The 22,069-nt window shown below is 35.4% G+C and overlaps 1 protein-coding gene across 1 annotated transcript; it reads left to right on the forward strand.

Annotated features, from left to right (window-relative positions):
- The first annotated feature begins 11,569 nt into the window (after nt 1-11,569).
- LOC127428204 (opioid growth factor receptor-like) lies at nt 11,570-18,305 on the forward strand. The gene is made up of 8 exons (XM_051676387.1): nt 11,570-11,912; nt 15,192-15,260; nt 15,713-15,766; nt 15,936-15,990; nt 16,414-16,492; nt 16,608-16,674; nt 16,846-16,994; nt 17,094-18,305. Exons 1-8 carry the CDS (start codon nt 11,697-11,699, stop codon nt 17,680-17,682), a joined length of 1,278 nt encoding a protein of 425 aa, XP_051532347.1. The 5' UTR covers nt 11,570-11,696; the 3' UTR covers nt 17,683-18,305.
- Nucleotides 18,306-22,069: the final 3,764 nt, after the last annotated feature.

Here is a 22,069-nt window from a genome sequence, read left to right on the forward strand (position 1 = left end):
TTCAGATTTCATTCTTTAAAAATGTCTTAACCTCATTGCCATGAGTTCCACATATTTATGCCTACTTGTGACAAAAAAATAAATAATAATAATAAAATGGTAAAACAAATCAAACATGTTTTGCAATGTGAATAAATGACCGTTCCATAGATATTTCTGCTGGTACATAGACGTAGTTCCTCACTAGATGGTGATGGATATTGCTGTTCATGCCGTTCCCTTGACTCTCTTTGTGAAGTTAATCTCTAAGAGACGAACAATAGTGAGGTCTAACCCTTAAACTAGTTCAACACATTCCTATTTATCGTTACCCATCATTCCGGTGGGGTACTCATAACTTTTGTAGTCTCCATGTCCAACAGAAAGCTTATAATAACTGTCAAACATCTCTGATCACCAGTGAAGGTTAACTGAAATCTGGGCCAGTGAACATTCGTTTTTGTCATAGAGAGGTAACTGAAATGGCGCATTTCAGAATGACAATTTGTGTTAAGACATGGACAAAAATAGCCTCAGTAAAAAATTGGCCGCTCATGAAATACAACATATTTTTGATATCCTGTCATCTGAACTTAATGGAAAGTTTGGCAGAGATTACCACAAAGCACAATTGCAATGAAATGTGTGTTTCAAACATGGCTAAATTCATACTTTCATACTAAATGAGTCTGAAAAACAGGTATAACATTACAATTAAATGTCAGCAGTTTCTAATATACTTTATTCTGCCCAGTGATTTTCTTTTTCATTTGCAAACATTTACTGGTCTCCCTGACAACCCAGTGCACAATTTTAACCCCTTTGAGCAGAACTGATGCATTTTATGTAATATGAACCACAGCTTTCTTAGATATGAATGCTTTTAAATGCTGTGAAAAATGTATGCAAATGGACCAACCATGAAAACCTTTCTTCATTGAGAGTTTTTAATAAGACAATGGGAAGACAATAATGTCTTGTCAAACAATCAGAATTTGGAAAAGTACTTTGTTTTTTGTAGCTCTTACATTGCTCTTTATTTTCTATGCTGTACTAACAGATTTAAAAAAAATAAATAAATAAAAAAAAAAAAAAACTTATTGCAACGTTTTAACTTTGCAGCCATTTGAAATAATTAAACAGCAAAAGGTTGCAGCTCACAAAGTATTTTGTTGTTTTTTAGCCATTCAAAGAAGTTATTTGAATCACCGCAGGTCTAATCAATATACCTCTTCAATGCAATTGTCACAGTCTGTCTCCCTCATGCTTCTTAAAAGACTCTTATTTTGAAGTTTTCCCCCCGGACTCCATTTCCCAGGATTCACTGCCCTAATCACTTCTATCAGTTCTTCATCATCTGCACCTAACTTCTATTCCCACATTAGTTTCTCAGTGTATAAATACCTTCTAGTTTTATTAAGTCTTTGTCAGTCCTTGAAGTGTTTCATTATGAGGTGTTATGTTGAGCTTAGTTTGAATGTTAAAGATCCAGTGTTTGTTCCAGTCCAGTGTTTACTATTGTTGAGCCTTTCTTCTGTTTCCACTCCTGCGACTGTCTTACTCCAACGTTTATAATTAAAAGATTAAAAGGAATCTACTCCTGCATCTCCTCTCTTCCTCTCCAAGACACCCACGTTTCAGCAATGATACACAAGTGAGGGACAAGACTGATGCTTGTCAGTCAGGGAGAGATAAATGGCATGAAACATTACCACAGCATGTTAAATTATTTAGAGAAGATTCACTGCAAAGGATCGAAGTCACCCGTCCTCCATCCAAGATCAAGGATACCGACAAATTGGAGCGTCAATATTTTAACAAGTTTCTATGGACTGAGGTCATGAATAATTATGTTCATAATTCTGGCCTTAGTAATTCTCCTCTATTCTGTCCTTTCAGTTTATTTTGTTAAGATAAAAAATAAATCCTTCAAGATGCACTTTATCTTTCGGACTGAATGCCTAGGGTTTTAACAAATTTTATCTCCGTAGGCTGTCTTTATCTGCTCTCATTCAAATTCTGCCAGATGGGCAAGTTTTGATATAGACTTTTATAAGAGGAAAATGTGATGTGCAATAACACTATTAAGTGAGGTATGAAATGATAAAGCCTCAGGGGTCCTTTGAAGGTCATATTGTAACAAATGATGACTAAACTTTCAAATCACCTTTAAACGTCCCATTTAACAGAAGTAAATGTGTCTGTTATGTGTGTGTAGATAAGCCACACCTAAAAGCATAAGGCAGCAACCTCTGATAAAACACGTCTAGCTTCTAATAGTACATAAGAGAGGCGAATAAACCTTTAATGAATTCAAATCTTTTAATTCACTCTGTCTGGAAATAAAGCACTGGAATGCTGTATATTTGCCCCATAGTTCAAGGTAAAACGTCTATACAGAGGAGGTGGCATTAACAAACCTCATGAATGTTTGTACAAGAAGTATCACAAATGAGTATCCATCATCTAATCTTTGTGATCTTTGAAAAATGTAATTCTAAAGAACCTTTATAGTTTGTCAAGGAAAGCAATCAGCTTCCCTATTTTACTTTGTACTACTGTTGGCTGAATAGCTGTAAAGCTAGCTACAAAGGCCTGCCTTTTGACCTCAGCTTTGCTTTTCACTCGGCCTGTGCATAGAATCAAATATGTCATAAGAGAAAGATAAAAGCAATACAGTACATGGTCAAGCAAGATCAATACGGAGGAAGAACCTGACTGGTTGCCTTTAGAGAGTGCAGTTTATTTACTAAATGACTATGAGTGGAGCTGCAATCCTCAAAATTTTAAACAGTTACTGAAATTATAGAAATATTCAGTGCAGTTTAACTGCCTTTCAGAACGCTAAAGAGTATGAAATTCAGCATTCTCTTGCTCTGTACATGGTACTTTTGAGGCATCTGTGTGCTTCCTTGGCTTTAAAATAATGCTTGTTAAACCTTTCTGAGAGCTATTCCACTCTAATGCTATAACAGTTATTTCCAATTCATCATGTGTGATTAAGCCTGTAAAAATGCTATGAAAAGGTTAATAAAAATGTTAATGTTGTTTTGGTGTATAATTGAATATTTTGCTACACATTTTGTATTAATGTGCTAACATAAGTGGAAACACAGTGTAAGCATTGAGGGTGCCCTTACCAGCTACACAATGCTGTATTATTTCATTTGTGCACACATGCACTTATGCATTTACTTATAGTCTAGTGTTTTTAGAATCTCATTGTCCAACAGTGAAACATACCACCTCATGCAAAATTAAACAGCTAAAGATATATATACACTACTGGTCAAAAGTTTTGAAACACTTGACTGAAATGTTTCTCATGATCTTACAAATCTTTTGATCTGAAGGCGAATGCTTAAATGTTTGAAATTTGCTTTGTAGACAAAAATATAATTGTGCCACCATATTAATTTATTTCATTTACAAAACTAAAATTTAATAGAAATAAAAAAACAACGTTTTTGAAATTGATGACTTGGACCAAATAATAAAGAAAAGCAGCCAATAAGTGCCCAACATAGATGGGAACTCCTTCAATACTGTTTAAAAAGCATCCCAGGGTGATACCTCAAGAAGTTGGTTGAGAAAATTTCAAGAGTACATGTCTGCAAATTCTAGGCAAAGGGTGACTACTTTGAAGATGCTAAAATATAACACAGTTTTGATTTATTTTGGATTTTGTTTAGTCACAACATAATTCCCATAGTTCCATTTATGTTACTCCATAGTTTTGATCACTTTACTATTATTCTAAAATGTGAAAAAAACATCTCATAAAGAATGAGTGTTTGAAAACTTTTGACCAGTAGAGAGTGTGTGTGTGTGTGTGTGTGTGTGTGTGTATGTGTATATATATATATATATATATATATATATATATATATATATATATATATATATATATATATATTATTATTATTATTATTATTATTGTGTGTGTGTGTGTCTGTGTGTGTGTGTGTGTGTGGCTGAAAACAACACTGCACTAACACTGAATCTGAATTCATCTTTCTCTGGTCTTATATGGTCAAGTGCAGAAAATATTCTATATGGACGTCTCTGAGAATATAACTGTTCAAAAGAACCCAATATATGCCTGAAAGTAGAAAAGTAAAAGTAAAAGTAAATAAATTACTGTAATTATTAACTCAGTCACCAAGATTTTTAAGGACATGTTACATAAAGCCATCAAGAATAATCCATTACACACGATAGACTCAAAGGAAAAGGACTTATGTGGAATGAAATTTGTTTCAGATGGACATGACTACAGAACTAAAGTATGGCAGCATGTATACTGAGCACAGTACTAGATGTCTTTAAGATGGCTGATGCCTTCAGCAAAATTGACTTTTGTTAGGCAATGTTGCATTACTTATTATGTGTGACAGATCATATTTATCATATTCATTTCGACAGAACTGAAGACAGCTTTTGAATATATTAATATTCTGTGACACCTGTTGGTGACACTCATTGAACAAACCAGCATTCATAAGCAGAGCTAATATTCCATTCATATCTAATCCTTGTGTGAAATGGTTTTATACCAATGATGGTTTTATCTGATTACAACTGTGGAATTTGACAAGTGCATTAGCAGCAGGTATTTGAACAGAGAAAAGAGAATGAGGAGCCATGACGATTCAGCTCTTAGGCACTGACAGGTTTTGATGAAAGGCTTTTGACATAGAGCCATCTGCTGTTTATAAGATGCTATTGCAAATATAGAATACTAACATGCAACAATGGCTCCTTAAATGTAGAAAAATGGCTCCTTTTGATTTTATTTACTTCCAAAATGCTAGATAGCAACAAAAACCACCACAGCACTTTCACATGCTTGTCGCTATGCATATAACAAAAGCTCCAAGATATACACATTCTGTTGCTAGAGGAGAATAACGTAAGTATGATGATAAATTATTTCTGTTTTATAGTCAAAGATGTTTATTTTAGGTAACCTATCCCTTTAAGGTTTTCAGCCCAACTGGTCCCTACCAACAGAATTTACAGTGCTTATAGACAAGATCTGGGTCATGCTAAATGTCTATGTGTAGTGTACTTAGATGATGTATAGAGTAAGTTCAAGTTAAGGTTTCAGTGGAATGATCTGGACTGAGATGCTCCTGGATTTTACTGGCTTACCCAAGGTGTATGGTCACAGCTCATGACTTCTAGGTTAGAGGGAGTCCGTCAGCAACATGATGGCCTGAAACATCATATCAAAAGCATTACCACATAAAATTATCCATTTAATATTTTAGACATTTACTTCTTTTCACATTTTAAGCGGAAGTTCACTCCTATAGTTCTATTACACACCACCATCCTGTGGGCTGTTGCCCCACAATGGGCCACAGAGGTACTGCAGGGGTCACATCAATTAAGATTTGTTTCAGCAAACTGTTGTTAAAATATGTATAGCATCTTTAAATATGAGATGTTTCATATATATATGGAAGTTTTTGTTGTTGGTTGTGTGGGCCAAAAGTTGTTAAAGCTTAGTATGGACACCTCTGCTCAATGACTTGCATGATAAAACAAGACAAAACTGCCCCCCACTGGTTGAATGTAGGTACTGTATAGCAAGTTTTTGTTTAAACTTCCACTAGGTGTCACTATAAATAGCCTATGTTTTTAACAGGTGCTCAGCCGTATTCTCATAAAATGTATTGCGTCATAGCTCTGTCAAAGGTTCACAAATGGTAGAAATCAATTATTTACCATATTAAAAAATGAATATTTCATTAGTCACAATTTTACAGAGTTCTTTACACCAGCATTTCTCATTCTCAAAAATCAATAATTATTAGTTTTTAAGAATGGACAAAATCGTTCCACACCTCTAAAATATCCTTCTCTGTGGTTTGAAATATCTTCAGTAAATAATGTCTTGGCATGGCAATTTTCTTATCATCATGACTGTGTCATAGATCAGCTTGAAATGTTCCTCATTCTACAGTAGGATAGCATTTTCACTCATACACACAGACACTATTGTATTTACTATAAAATCGTGTGAAACATATTGAGGTCAGGTGGACAGAGAGTTGATTACAAACAAGGTAGCTAGTAATGTGACTCGGAGAAGAGAGTTGGTTACCTTCAGGGGTCATTTAGGTCAGAGCAAATCAGAGCATGGGCGACTAGACGTGGCTTCAACTTAAACTTAAGTTGTTTACTTTAATTTCACTGCAGTTTTACTATTAAGAACCTACCACAAGCTAAGAAATGGCAGGATGTATATAAAACTAAGGCTTTGTGTAGACAGGGGTGAAAAGTATATATATACACTATATTGCCAAAAGTATTCGCTCACCCATTAAAATAATTGAATTCAGGTGTTCCAATCACTTCCATGGCCACAGGTGTATAAAATGAAGCACCTAGGCATGCAGACTGCTTCTACAAACATTTGTGAAAGAATGGGCCGCTCTCAGGAGCTCAGTGAATTCCAGCGTGGTACTGTGATAGGATGCCACCTGTGCAACAAGTCCAGTCGTGAAATTTCCTCGCTACTAAATATTCCACAGTCAACTGTCAGTGGTATTATAACAAAGTGGAAGCGATTGGGAATGACAGCAACTCAGCCACGAAGTGGTAGGCCACGTAAAATGACAGAGCGAGGTCAGCGGATGCTGAGGCGCATAGTGCGCAGAGGTCGCCAACTTTCTGCAGAGTCAATCGCTACAGACCTCCAAAGTTCATGTGGCCTTCAGATTAGCTCAAGAACAGTGCGTAGAGAGCTTCATGGAATGGGTTTCCATGGCCGAGCAGCTGCATCCAAGCCATACATCACCAAGTGAAATGCAAAGCTTCGGATGCAGTGGTGTAAAGCACACCGCCACTGCACTCTAGAGCAGTGGAGATGCGTTCTCTGGAGTGACGAATCACGCTTCTCCATCTGGCAATTTGATGGACGAGTCTGGGTTTGGCGGTTGCCAGGAGAACGGTACTTGTCTGACTGCATTGTGCCAACTGTGAAGTTTGGTGGAGGGGGGATTATGGTGTGGGGTTGTTTTTCAGGAGCTGGGCTTGGCCCCTTAGTTCCAGTGAAAGGAACTCTGAATGCTTCAGCATACCAAGATATTTTGGACAATTCCATGCTCCCAACTTTGTGGGAACAGTTTGGGGATGGCCCCTTCCTGTTCCAACATGACTGCGCACCAGTGCACAAAGCAAGGTCCATAAAGACATGGATGAGCGAGTTTGGTGTGGAAGAACTTGACTGGCCTGCACAGAGTCCTGACCTCAACACGATAGAGCACCTTTGGGATGAATTAGAGCGAAGACTGAGAGCCAGGCCTTCTCGTCCAACATCAGTGTCTGACCTCACAAATGCGCTTCTGGAAGAATGGTCAAAAATTCCCATAAACACACTCCTAAACCTTGTGGAAAGCCTTCCCAGAAGAGTTGAAGCTGTTATAGCTGCAAAGGGTCATATTAAACCCTATGGATTAAGAATGGGATGTCACTTAAGTTCATATGCGTCTAAAGGCAGATGAGCGAATACTTTTGGCAATATAGTGTATATATATATATATATATATATATATATATATATATATATATATATATATATATATATATATATACACATACATACTTTTCACCCCTGTCTGCACAAAGCCTTAGTTTTATATACATCCTGCCATTTCTTAGCTTGTGGTAGGTTCTTAATAGTAAAACTGCAGAGAAATTGAATAATATATATATATATATATATATATATATATACATACACACACAAACAACAGCTCGTTTTGGTCTTCGAATTTAACTGGACGAGAGACGTTCCATGAGTATCTCTCTCACACACACACACGCGCACGCACGCATCCTCGTTTCTCCAATAACATGCTAGAAATAGCCCAAGAAGCGATACTAGTTCTAAAGTTATGTTTTTGAAAAGCTTGGACACATCATTTGTTTTGAACCAGCAATGGCAGATTCTGATCCGTGGCATAAGCAAGTAGTTCCATGCACAAATGCATTTTTATGATCGTACTCAGTTTTTCCTATTTTTTTTAAATTTACTTGTTCATTGAACTGTTGTATAAAAGCAATATCACACGAGCAAGATTCGGCTGCAGGCAATTACAGCAATGCTGATGTAGGGACATATCGCACTCTTGCTCATGTGATATTGCTTGTATATATATATATATATATATATATATATATATATATATATATATATATATGTTATAATAATCAATTCCCCATGTGGGAAAATAAAATAGTGGTGTGTGTGTGTATATATATATATATATATATATATATATATATATATATATATATATATATACACACACACACACACACACACACACACCACTATTTTATTTTCCCACATGGGGAATTGATTATTAATGATAACTTATAAACCTTTAAAGACAATGCAGATGTTCTGAAACCTGCTCACTAAAAGACAGTCTTGTTGAGCAATGTAATAATGTTGGATTGCATTACTCCGTATGTTTACATATGTCCTCAAAAACAAGAGTAAAAGCTGTACACAAACACTGTTGACGTGACGTGCCAAGTTTGTTTGTGGGCAGGTGAGGTAGTCACGTGAAACTAGGCTGGTTCGAGATGAGCAAAATCTGCGCAGCACCGGTGATCTCTGCGAAGTGCCTGCCAGTTAGAAATGTGTCCAGTGTGGCCCGACTTCCTCTGATGTCATGCTGACGTATGCCAAAAAACTCTCGCGATGTTTTTTTTTTTATTATTATTATTATTATTATTATTATTATTATTATTATGTATTTATTTAATTGCAATTCAACAATAACAGAACATTTTAGGCTAACATATATGATTTTAAACATCATAGTAGACTGAGACACAGATGTGTAAAGTACATTCTTCAATAAGGAATTATCCCACAAACAGATGGGAAAATAAAAAATAAAGAAAGAAGGTATTGTAGGGGTTTACAAAAAGTTATAATGATTTAATAACTCAAATAGTTTCCTGGCTCTGTGACTTCTCATTACTTTTAAGGCCTCAATATATAAGGCAAGCTCCTTTTTAAATATTATTTGCTGGGGTGTTATTTTCAGAATATTACATTTGTGAATAAAAAATTTTAACCTAAGCAGTATACAATTTATAACATAGTTTACATTTTTATCATCTAAGAGTACTCCAAATTTCACCGTGTCTCAAGTAAAATGTGGAAGGTTCGCTATTTTTTTACTTATCCAATTAAATATATCAGTCCACAGTGGTTTAACCATGTCACTTTGAAAAAATAAATGATCCACAGTTTCTATATCATTGTTACAAACTTGGCAGACATTTGATTCCACATTAAATTTTAGTCTTAGGAATTCTTTAGCTGTGTAAATATCATACATAATTTTAAAACGTACATCTTTATATTTAGGTGGGAGGGGAAATGAAAGATACTTATATCTAAACACATTTACAGAATTCCTGTTAAGATGCTGAAAAATATATACTCTTCTTATCCAACCAGGACAGCATTCTTGTACAAGACATTTTCTTATACTCTTATTAGTGCATTTCTTATCAACAAAACTTATATCACCTAAATTAAGCTGAGCTAGTCTGGGAGTGATCAAATCATGTGTTAAAAACCCTTTTAACATTTTAGATAGTGGTAAAGGAATACATGTAATAATTTTCATATAATCCTTTTTATCACAGTTAAATTGAAATCTTGTGCAGAAATCATTGTGGTTCAGAACGCATCCTCTTTGATGCATAACGTGTAACACAGACCAAATCCCTCTTTTCCACCAGTCCTCCAAAAAAAACTCTCGCGATGGTGAGGTGGCCGTGCCAGGCGGCGCAGACGGGCGCAGTTGCTCTCTCCCGACTGCGCTGACAAGAGGCATGATGGGAAATGACTGGCTGACGATACAGCTTAATGCTTATTGGCTTAAACAACTCTGATGCCTTGTTCTTTTTTTAAATGTTTGATTTTTAAACTCTGATACTGTTTTTATGTGTATAACTTATGTGTGAATGAATGGGATATTATTATTACATTTCCAAAATATCTAAAACATGTGTCTTTATTAAACTAAAAATGGATGGAAAGACACGTCTTACGGGGGAAATTAAATAACAGGTACATTGAGTTTCTTGTTCATCATATTTATTTTCATTTTAAAGCAAAAGAATTTCAATCATATCCACTTTATCAGCAACAGCGCATGAACGTGAATCCCGCGATATCTGCCTTTGATCTCTAAAGTGTCTCCATTACGAGAAGTGAGAACTGTCCAACTTGAAAGCACATTTTTCACTCCTCCCCTAACTGCAGCCGTCTACTCACGTCTTCTTTCAAGGCGAGGCCTTTGACCTCTCGAATAAGCCTGTTATTACGTAGCCCGTTACGTCATCGTTCGGTTTAGTGAATGGCTGGCATTCCATTTCTTTGGAAACCTGTTAAGTTTTCCGTGGACCTCTGCATGCGCAAATTTCTTTTAGGCAGGCAGTGACTGACCAGACTAGAAGAACAAGCTCTTCCTGAACTTTCATTTAGAAATTTTTTTTTTTTCTATTATATGAATTTTCTATTATATGCTATTTTAAAAAGTCATATGGCTCTTTAATGACAAAATATGCATTATTTTATACTTTTTGGTTTGTTAATTTACAAAAACGTTTCCTTAACTGTTCATTACAATGCACACGCAGTTCAAACATTCTTAGTGCTCCACAAACCAATTTAAACCTTCAAATCAGACATGGCACTGCCTCTCAAACAACACATGATTTGATTTTGAAATTTAAAATTAAATGCTGCATTTTTATTTGAGGCATGTCTAATGGAACAGGAAGATAATAACTGGAAACTAGTGTAGCCCTTTTTTTTCTTCTTTTTTCTCTCTTTTTCTCTCTCTCTCTCTCTCTCTCTCTCTCTCTCTCTCTCTCTCTCTCTCTCTATATATATATCTTTCTCTCAATTTGAACATTAGGTTACTTTTCCAAGCAAAATAAGCTTTACTTCTAATCTTTAAAATAAATTTAAAAAAACTGAAAGAGTAATTAGGAGAACAAAGACTTTTACTTTGAATGTGTGAGTAAATACTGTGAGAGTAAAAGTTAGGACAATATAGAGAGAGACCTAAAAGGGATATACAGGCCGTACTGAAACTTGACGTTTTCACATGTAGTCTACTATATGCTTTTTTTTTTTTTTTTTTTTTCAAGAAATATGCATTCTTCCTTTTACTGGAGTCATAATGTTACTTGATTGTTTGCGCTTACGCCACAAACGTTTAGGACTGTCTGGTTACTGATAAAAAGTAAGAATTAATGTTACATAAAATAAAACCTTCACTCTAATTTCTCATCACAATTGTGCCTTTATTTCGTAAAGAAGTGAAGTTTAGGTACGTAAGCATTCAATAAATAATTAATTACATTCACATTCAGGAAATTGTGTATATTGTCTGATCTTTGTGTCAGAAGTAGCTACAGAATCCTTCCACAATAAACTATTAAATTGCAAAACTGGTTTTAATAGTGCCAAACATCCGCTGCTTCCAAGCTTCCATTTTAAATGTTCTTTTGCCTGAACATTGAGGCAAGACCTGGCAACCCTTGACTTTCCTCGAGGTCCTTCCTTGTTTAACTGTACAAAAGCTTTCGTTTCACCATGAGCTTTAACTTTCATTTTCTGTTGCCAGAAAGAGGGTTGAGCACGCGTTGTTCGACTGGTTATTCGGATGTTTCCTATTGGTGTGCTGGTTCAACTATACTTATTTCTGGGTCTGCTGCGGAGGCATTTAAGCCAGATTTGGCGTTTTGTAAGCAGCAGAAGTTTGCCAGATACTTGCCGGTTTGACATGGAGTCAGATGATAACTGCGAGTGGGACTCCACATGGGAAGACGAAGACACAACTGAAACATCCAAAGAGAGAGAACGGGTTTCATCTAACTGGGTACGTGTTGACTTCTTTTAATGTTTTCTTTTCTTTGAGTACTGCTCTCCGGACTCCGGTGATGTGTGGGACGTTTATTCGATAATTCACAATTGTTTGTTTACAAGTCCTTTTCGGGTAGTCTTGTAGCCTACATTAAGACTACTCGAAAAAGACTTACTCTGCGGCCAAAACCGTGTACTTTAACAGTATGGACTGTATTTGATGAGAAACGCATTTCTCGGTCGGTAAACAGTACGCTCTTTAGGTATGCGAGAGACAGTATGAAGATAATTTGGACATTCTAACTTCCGGGAACGTACGCATGGTCTCGTGACCACAATATATGACGTGATATATATAATATACAATGAGCAACGTTCTTTGTGTATACAGCATTTACTATTGAAAGCAGCCTTCCGCCCCGCAGTTCTCCGCCATTTGTTTTAAATCCAGCGTTTGAACGTAATGTCTACTCAGCTCCCGGTGCATTGTGGGATAGGAAAGTGTTCAACCGATCCACACTTCGGATTCCTGCCGGAAGTAGTAGGTCGGCCGGGCATTTCTCGCCTACTGTCTTATGAATAAGCTGTGTCTCGTTTCGAAGGCTGCGTGCTAGGTAGGACGCGTCATTTGAAGGCTGCAGTATACCGAGTGTCCTCCTTTAAACTAGCCTCGTTTAAACGAGACGGCTTTCGTAGGACAAAAGGAAATGGAAGTATCATGGTTGCTATGACAACACGCCTTTAACAAGCGAAAGCGCTTTGAGTGAGAAGGTAACAAAGTCCCTCTGGAAGGGAATGTATGAGGTACATTGTAGGATAGTTATAATGATGTAGACAGAAAAGAAAATAGATTTTACAGGTGAACTTTTAGCCTATAATACATTATTTTAATTATATATTACTATAATTATACATATTATATACTCTACACCCATCTACTGAGGTAATTCAACTTGGGAATTAACATTACTTGCGTTTGAACATCATATTTACGGGCAAATTGGCGTAATTATTTTTATTTTATTTTTTATTTTTTTTAGATATTTCGGTTAAAGCAAAGTATTGTGGGTTGTGAGTGCCCACGAAGGCTACACCTCATACATCCTCTGAATTCCCGTGAAAGAAGGTCGCATTCAAAGGCTGCATTCAAAGTGTCCTACTCGCTTTTCTGAAACGAGACAGTCTCGATGACATATGCGGCCGACATATGCGACCTCCGGAGGACGCATCCTTCCAAACGAGACACAGCTACAGCCTTCCTAGGACAAATGGAAACAGAACTCATCATGGTTGCTATGACAGCACGCCACTCTTTAACAAGCGTAAGCACTTTGAGTGAGAAGGGAACAAACCCCTTTGGAAGGGAATGTATGAGGAAAATTTTAGGTTATAATGATGTAGAGAGAAAAGAAAATAGATTTTACAGGTGTACTTTTAGGCTATAATACTTTATTTCAATTATATATTTCTATAATTATACATATTATATACTCTGCACCCATCTAATGAGGTACTTCAGCTTTGGAATTAACATTACTTGCATTTGAACATCATATTTACGGTCAAATTGGCATCATTTTATTAGACAAATGATGTCCATTTCCGTTGAAGCAAAGAATTGTGGGTTGTGAGTGCCCATGAAGGATACACCTAGGGTTGCCACCCGTCCCGTAAAGATAAAATGATGCGTCCCGTGTTTAAGCTGGTCAGTTGGCGTCATGGTGAAATCATTCCAGATCGCCAGTATAACATTGATATAAGTTGGAAAATTTGCCGATGGTGAGTAAGGGACCGTCTGAAAAGTCCACAGATGGTGGTCAAACTGTGGAGTTTTTTCTACATAAATGTTCAATAAGATTAAACAGTGTATGAATACAATCATAAAGACAAGTACAGGTGAAAGAAAAAAGTAAACAAATAAAATAAATAAAAATGATAATAAAAAAATAAATAAAAAATATATATATAACCATACAAAATGTATACATAAGATAAAGAAGACAAATAATCGAAAAAATGTTAAATATATTTTTAACATATAAATGATGGATTTTGAGTCATGGGTCAGGAAAGTTCTAATTTTAGCATATAAGAAAGGATATTAATAACGCATATTAACATATAAACTGTGGAAGATGTGGTTAGGGGCCGTGATTCCCTCCACCCCCCATTTAAGTGTCCCTTATTTTAAAACGTAAAAAGTGGCAACCCTAGATACACCTCCTGCATCCTCCAAATTCCTGTGAAAAGTCGCATTCGAAGGTTGCATTCGGAGTGTCCTACTCTACATTTCTGAAACAAGACAGCCTCGTTGATGTATGCGGCCGACAAATGCGACCTCCGGAGGATGCAGCCTTCGAAACGAGACACAGCCTATGGATTCGGATATTGGATATTGGATATGGATATTCGGACGCAGGGTTAGGCTATTTTGTGATTTATTGTAGACTAGCCATTCATCCTGAAATGGGACATGTGTGCAAGCACAGACAGCAGAAAACTTTACGCATTTGATTCAAAACTACCGGTAGTTATTATTTGTTGATCGATTCCTTAAATTATTATAAATGGCTATACTTGCCTAATAACAAAGTACCTGTCCGGATTAAATCGTGCATGATTGTCAGCACCATTTGTAGACAAAAGTTGTTTCCAGTCTTCCTAAAACACTGTCACTGCCACAGTACCACTGGGCACAATATTAGTTGGCTTGTAACTTTATCTATCAGGCAAAAAGTTATTTGTCCTTCCTAGGGGGCGCTTGATAGCTCAGACAACCTATTGAGTTTTTCAAATTTAAGAAAATTATTTGTCTTATTTGCAACATTTGTACAGCAAGAAGTATAGTTGTCCAAGTATATTAATTGCAAAGGTTGTTAATACCAATGCAAACACGCACAAGCTATCACCATTTTTTGTATCATTATCCAGTAATATTAAACGTGATTGGTCCAGCCCGACAATTGCTGAAAAAGTAACCGATACCACGTGATAACCCAGTGCGGTCAATAATTTTCACATCATCAATTGATCTGACAAAATTTACTAGACTTTGAAGTCAAAATATACAGTGAAATCAATTTTTATTATTAAAAAATATAATGATGATGATGATAATAATTGTACTTTAATGTTAATAAATGTATTATTATTAAGAAAATTATTTAAATTGTTTTAAGATCGGGAACCCTTATTTCAATAAAGTCTACATCTTATCTACCCTTTCATTCTGTTTCTTAGCACAACACACATGAAAAGCTTTTATAAACAACTTTTTTTTTTTTCATGTTTGCAGCCATCGAACAGAAATCAAAGGAACATGTATGCTGCGAGGGACATGCAGGCCTATCGGCATAGAGTCAGAGTAAGTTTAATTACCTTTAAAAGGAAATATTTCAAATGAACATGGCAATTCCTGTAAGTGAAACATACTGTACACTTACTGTTTAAGGTACAATAGCCGCCACTGGGGTAGCACCCTCAAGGGACCTTTTTGTACCTTTAGTTAAAATTTAAAACAAATTTTGGGTATATAATTGTATGCCAAGGACCTATTGTGTAACTTAAATGATAAATTTAAATACAAATATGCACCCAAAACAAGGGCACCTCCCTAGTGACGACTTTGTACATTAAACGTACCTTTCTTTTCTGAGTATGAAAAATCTAGGTTATCATACAACAGTAAATGTAAAAACAGAACAATGCTTTTAAAATGTATGATATATAGTACAAGTACCAGTCTGCTGTAAGCTCATCTTTCTTGAAAGATCAGTCTTATACTGTATGAAAACTTTGTGTTGGTTTTAACTTTAGAATGTTGACAATGTCAAAGATGATGAAGATGATGATGATGGTAAGCCAGATGAAGTAAGTAATCCATCACATGTTTCTTGTGTTACTGTAACACTCAGAATTATCCAATTCTAGCGTGTCAGTGTACAGTTTATAATTCATCATTAAGTTTAGCAGTTACAAAATAAAGATAGAAAACTCTTGTGTGGGTGTGTTTACTATTATTATTGTTGTTGTTTTCCAGGATGACTTGTATAACCTGAGGTTTTACCAAGGTCAGAGGAGATCTGTCCCTGATGGTATAGCATTGAACTCAAACTATTATTAAACCACACTATTTACAATAATCACTTTCACTGTACCTTGATGGTAGATTTATCTTCCCGACCCAACTCTGTTTCAACAGCCAAATCTATGGATACATCTCTTCCATGAGCACTTGACTCACAATAGTTGGTGCTCTTTCTCAATGCATAACTTTAAAAAAAAAAAATGACGTTCATAAATCATTTCTCTATTGGCGCTCTCTGACTCACTTTAATCTCTGTTCTAGCCTATACTTTTCTGAGCTATTTTTTAAAACTCACTTTAAATGGTGCCACTTGTCATGTTACTGCCCCCTTGGGTTGACTTTTTTATGTTTTTGCATCTACTATATTTATTTATTGTATGTACTGTAATTATCCAGTTTCACTTTAATATATTACCTTTATTTTGTGCAGATGTACATATTCATGAATTTCATAAGGAATGGTTTGCTCAATACAACAGGCTGGAAAGAGTTCACTCCTACATTCAGTGGTTAGATCCTGTTAAAATTCATCCATGAGCTCTTGTTTAATCTTTCTATAAATGTGTTTATTATATTTTCAATTATCATCATTCCTAAACTAACCATTTCAAAACTATGTGGCAGGTTGTTTCCATTACAAGAGCCAGGGATGAATTGGGATGCACATGTGCTCACAAAAAAAGAAATAAAGGTCAGTTTAAGACATGTGGTTAGATGACTCTTAGAATGTTTTTTTTTTTATTTTATTATAATTTATGGTTCTGAAAAATGAGGTATTTGTCTGACAAGATTTATCATATTTAGAAGGAATTATTATAAAAATAGAGAATGTTTACATTTAAAACAATCCATTGTATTCCAGCTTTTCCGTGAAGATGAAAATGCAAAAAAACATTTGGTGAAATCATACAAGCTCATGTTGGATTTCTACGGCATACAGTTGGTCAATGAATGTACAGGAGATGTGGCACGTGCTCGTAACTGGCAAGATCGCTTCAGGAATCTGAACAGGTTTATAATGTCATGTTTTTCCTGTTTGTTGAATTTTGTATGATGTTGTTGCAATCATTTCAGGCATTTCCCATGGTCAAAAACTCTTTGATTTTGCAGAAATACACACAACAACCTTCGTATCACACGCATTCTGAAGTCTTTGGGGACTTTAGGATTCCAGCACTACCAAGCCCCACTGGTCAAGTTCTTCCTCAAAGAAACTCTTGTGGATAGAAACCTTGAAAGAGTGAAACAAAGTGTACTGGATTACTTTATGTTTGCTGTATTGGACAAGTCAAAGAGGAGGGATTTAATTAGATTTGCCTTTAAACATTTTGAGCCACAAGACGATTTTGTGTGGGGTCCCAAGAAGATTCTGTCAGGTGATGTCAATAAACACGGTGAAAATGAAACTGTCAAGGTTACTGCAGAGGATGAATGTACGCCATCTGAGGAAAATTCAAATCAAAATAGCATATTAGATGCAATGGAGATATCCAATGGTGAGCAGGTATGTTCTAAACATCCAACCTGTATATATTCCACCAGTAACTCTGCAGAAGATGCAGAAGAAACTCCAAAAAGTGAACTAGAGAAGTCCAGTGACAGCAAACATGAAGTAAACCAAAATGTTAATCCTAGCGAAGGGATGGAAAGTGTAACTAGAGAACAAACAGTGAAGAATGTTGATGAAACTCTATGTTAGTTTAATGAGTTCCCACTTTAGTTTCTCTGCTCTGTATTATTTTACAGAAAAGTTATTTGAATGCTCTTCATGGCTTTAAGTTGAAGTTGAATTTAAGCTGTATATCCTAAACTTTAAGTTGAAGAATAAGATTTTGAAAGTTTTTTATTATTCCTTGCTTGCTTGGTAAATTGATAACATGAAATAAGAAGCAGGTTTCTACAAATTTAATTTGTCTTACTTAAGCAAATAGATGTCTCTCCACTGATAAAATGGCATTGAAAAAAGTCTGACGGGTTCACAAAGAAGTGAAGTAGAGTGATGAAGCAAGGTTGCGATATGAAATCTACCACTAATAAATGTTAGATCGATTAATTGTTTTGAAATTACAAAATTTATCGGATGCCTTTTATGCCTTAAGTTGAAATGTGAGATTTTGAAAGGTTTAAATTACATGCTTATTTAACAGATGTATGACTGAAGACTAGTAGGTCTTATAAAATTACAATGCAATACTGTACTAGTGGATGTAATAGATGAATCTATTGAAGAACAATGATGCCTTTGTGTGTGTGTGTGTGTGGTTTCTGTTGTCGAAGCAAATAAATATTTTCTCAACTGGCAAATTGTGTCATTGATGAAAATAAGTAGCCTGCTATAAACCATGATAAACATATTGTGAATCATAACATGCTTAGAACATGCTTACATTGATATCAAATAATCATAAAAGCTCAAACAATATTACAGGACTAAAAAAGACAGGTTCACCTGTTGCAATCCTTACTCTTGTGCCTCACACCAGCCCTTATTTGTATACAACCTTAAGAATTTATTCTGTTTAACTGTTATATGAGGATATATCAGATATACTGCATCTGATGTACCTGACAAACAATTAAGCATTTCTTAAGCAATTCTGTGGTCACCTTTATATAAATATGACATTTTAGTATATCGCTTTTTAGTTTTTGTTTGTTTGTTTACCAAATAAATAATCATTCATTATGTGTAGATGATGCATAGACCAACAACCAAATGCAAGAGAGCTTCACAAAGAAAAGCAGAGTATGGTTCTCTGGTTGGGTTGTGTGAATACAGACACGCAAAGAGTTTAACATGCTGCAGCTCTTAAGAAAATGCATCAAAACTTTTCATAAGAATAATAAAAACTCCTTAAATGTGTTGCTCGTTACTTTTTGAGAATGATTCTGTCAAGTGTCAAAAGTAGATTGATCTAGCCACAAAGTCCAAATAAGCAACATGCTGTACAAGCAAAAAGAAATTTGAGTTTTGTACAATATGTACATGTATCGTCCAGTGGGGGAAAATATTTCTCAGACACCATTTCCTGTAACTGTCAAATAATTTCCACAATTCTGCTCTACCTATTCTATTTCTGCAGGAAATTCAAAAATAGACCAACAAGCTTGGGCACTTATTATGTTGCTGCTCTTGGAAATATAAGTGTTTTTAGAATATTCTTATTTATTAAAGGATTTGCTCCTGTGTTGATCAATAGCATACAAGACTACAGTTTTTATTTGTGTCACCATTGGCTATACCTACAAAGGCCTGCTTTTTGCCATAGACTTTTTTCGCTGAGGTTGTGAGAATGAATATGTCATATAATGAAAAGTGAAAGTAGTGCAGAGGAGAAATCTAACTGGTTTTCATTGAGTAAACATCTGTAGGTGGAGCAGAACTATTCGAAACTTTAAACTGTTGGTCATATTAAAGAAAATGCTTAAATGGCATTTCAGAAGTATGTTAAAGGAATAGTTTACCCAAAAACAAACACAAAAAACTCATGCCATCACAGATAATTATGACTTTCTTCAGCAGAGCGCAAATAAAGATTTTTAGAAGAATATTTCAGCTCTGTAGGTCCTCACAATACAAGTGAATGGGTACCAAAACATTGAAGCTCCAAAAGCACATAAAAACATCATAAAAGCATCATAAAAGCATCATAAAAGTAATCCATACAACTTCAGTGGTTGAATCCATGTCTTCAGAAGCTTTATGATAAGTGTGGGTAGGTAACAGATCAATATTTAAGTCCTGTTTAACTGTCAGTCTCCACTTTCTCTTTCACATTCTTCTTTGTTTGTTTTTGGCGATTTGCATTCTTCATGCATATCACCACCTACTGGTCAGGGAGGAGGATGTGTAGTAAAAGAGACCTTAAATATTGATCTGTTTCTCACCCACATCTATCATATCGCTTCTGAAGATATGCAGTAGACTGAAACACTGACGTTTTCTGGATTACTTTTATGCTGCCTTTATGTGCTTTTTGGAGTTTTAAAGTTCTGGCCACCATTCACTTGCATTGTCTAAAAATTCATACACATCTGGGATGGCATGAGGGTGAGTAAATCGTGAGAGAATCTTAATTTTGGGGTGAAGTATTCCTTTAAAAGATCAGTTTTATCCCAGAACAATTGTTTTTGATTCTTACTCTATTTCTTTGAAGCTGTGTAATTTTACATTTATGTGTCAATAATTTGCTTTGCATTTCTATTCAGTTTACGTAGCAACAAAAGAACGAAAAGGAAAAAGGTCATTTGAGGGACAGTCGCGTCCCAAAAACGTTTTACGCTCAAACAATTTCCAGGCAACTGTTCCCAACAGTAGATGGCGCACTTTTCCTAATCTTTTTCATGATCTGTTATTTCAGCTAACATGGAAGTTGGTAGTCATGGTGACGAAAGGCTTTGCTTTCGGGTAGTATGGCAGCAGTAGAAAATCTTTTGAAAATGTAACGTTTTGGTTAAGTGTGTCGACTTTTGTTATATTATTGTTAAATTGTTAAAAATCATCTTTTTCAGATGATTTGAAATTAGCAGCGGCGTTAAAATTATATACACATGAAGAGTTTGAACTGAACAAGAAACATGAATATATGCGAGTCCTCTCATTTTGTTTGATTTTCAAAGTTAATGTTTACTGACGTAGAGAATACAGTTGTAGCTATCGATTATATTCACAAATGTTAATGCACACACACACACACACACACACACACAAACTTTGCACACTTTCAGAAACTGACAGAAACTTGGCCAATACAAAAAACAACAAAGCTAGGAGGACTCTGAATATAAATGAGTTTTTAATTAGTTTTGACGCATTAAAAATAAAAAAACTTAAAAGGCTCTGCACTGACTCTTAGTCTTTCTTCATCCTAAATTAAATTTAACTAATCTAATTTTACTCATGTAGACTGGGAAAAAGAGCAATGCTGCTGCAGAAGATGGAAGCACACTATGAACAGCAGAAAGCTAAGATAGAACAGCAGCGTCTGATGTCTCAAGCTGCAAAGGAGAGGAATGCCCAGATCCTTAAGGTAGACTTTATTGTGTTTCAAACAAGATGCCTCACTGCCTTTAAACTCTATTTACATATTAAAGATTTATTTTCATTAAGATCAATAAGATGTCATGGTGTATTGCAAGGTATCAATGTATGCATTTATTATTTGAAGTGTTTTTGCATTTGTGAGTCTGTTGTAGGATTTAAAGAATATTGAAAATAATCTTCAAACAAGACTGCTTCTTCATTCGGATATAATTAGCCTTGAGGTATTGAACCTTAGCTTTTTTCCTATCAGAAAAGCTAAAACTACTTTTTTGTCAAGCAACTTTTTTAACTCCTAAGTAGGAAAATGTTTAAATGGTGCTAACTGTATCCTCCTTGAACAGCTGTGTTCTCTTCAGGGCCATAATAATGAATTGGAAAAGAGCAGAGTTAAAGTGAATAGAGTGAAATGGACATGTTCTTATCTAACAGACAGCTTGATATGCAGATGGCAGCAAGTAATTTTCCTACTCAGGATATAAGAATCAGATGCAAAACTAAATATTTATCAATTCATTGCTTTAACTGTGGTGAACTTTTGTGGTCCTGCCATAGATTCGTTATAGGACCTCAACTGAATGAAAATGACTATTTGCCTGGGAAAGGACAGGCCCTGGCGAGTGAGACTGGGAGATCATTTAAACAACTGAGACTGAAAACTAAGCAACAAGATCTCTCACCTGCTTGAGGCAGGAGTAAGCCCGCTCGACCCAAACCTAGATCAGCAGGGACACACACTCTTGACTCTACATTAAAGAAAATGAAGCAAATATATCAACTTGCCTTTTTGTTATTACAGATTTTATATATATATATATAAATATATATATAATCTAATACATAGATGGTAATATATTAGAATATAATATACGGATATAGTATATATACACCTTATACTGTATGTGTATACATATTGTATTAAAAGAGTACGTCCTCATGAGGGCAGTACTGACTACACTTTCTGTAACAATACCACAATGCTTTCTTCCATTCATGGAAAGAATAATTAAATAAATTAATGAACCACAAGACATAAAACTATGCA

This window comes from Myxocyprinus asiaticus, chromosome 37, assembly GCF_019703515.2.
Source record: "Myxocyprinus asiaticus isolate MX2 ecotype Aquarium Trade chromosome 37, UBuf_Myxa_2, whole genome shotgun sequence".
NCBI classification, from domain to species: domain Eukaryota; kingdom Metazoa; phylum Chordata; class Actinopteri; order Cypriniformes; family Catostomidae; genus Myxocyprinus; species Myxocyprinus asiaticus.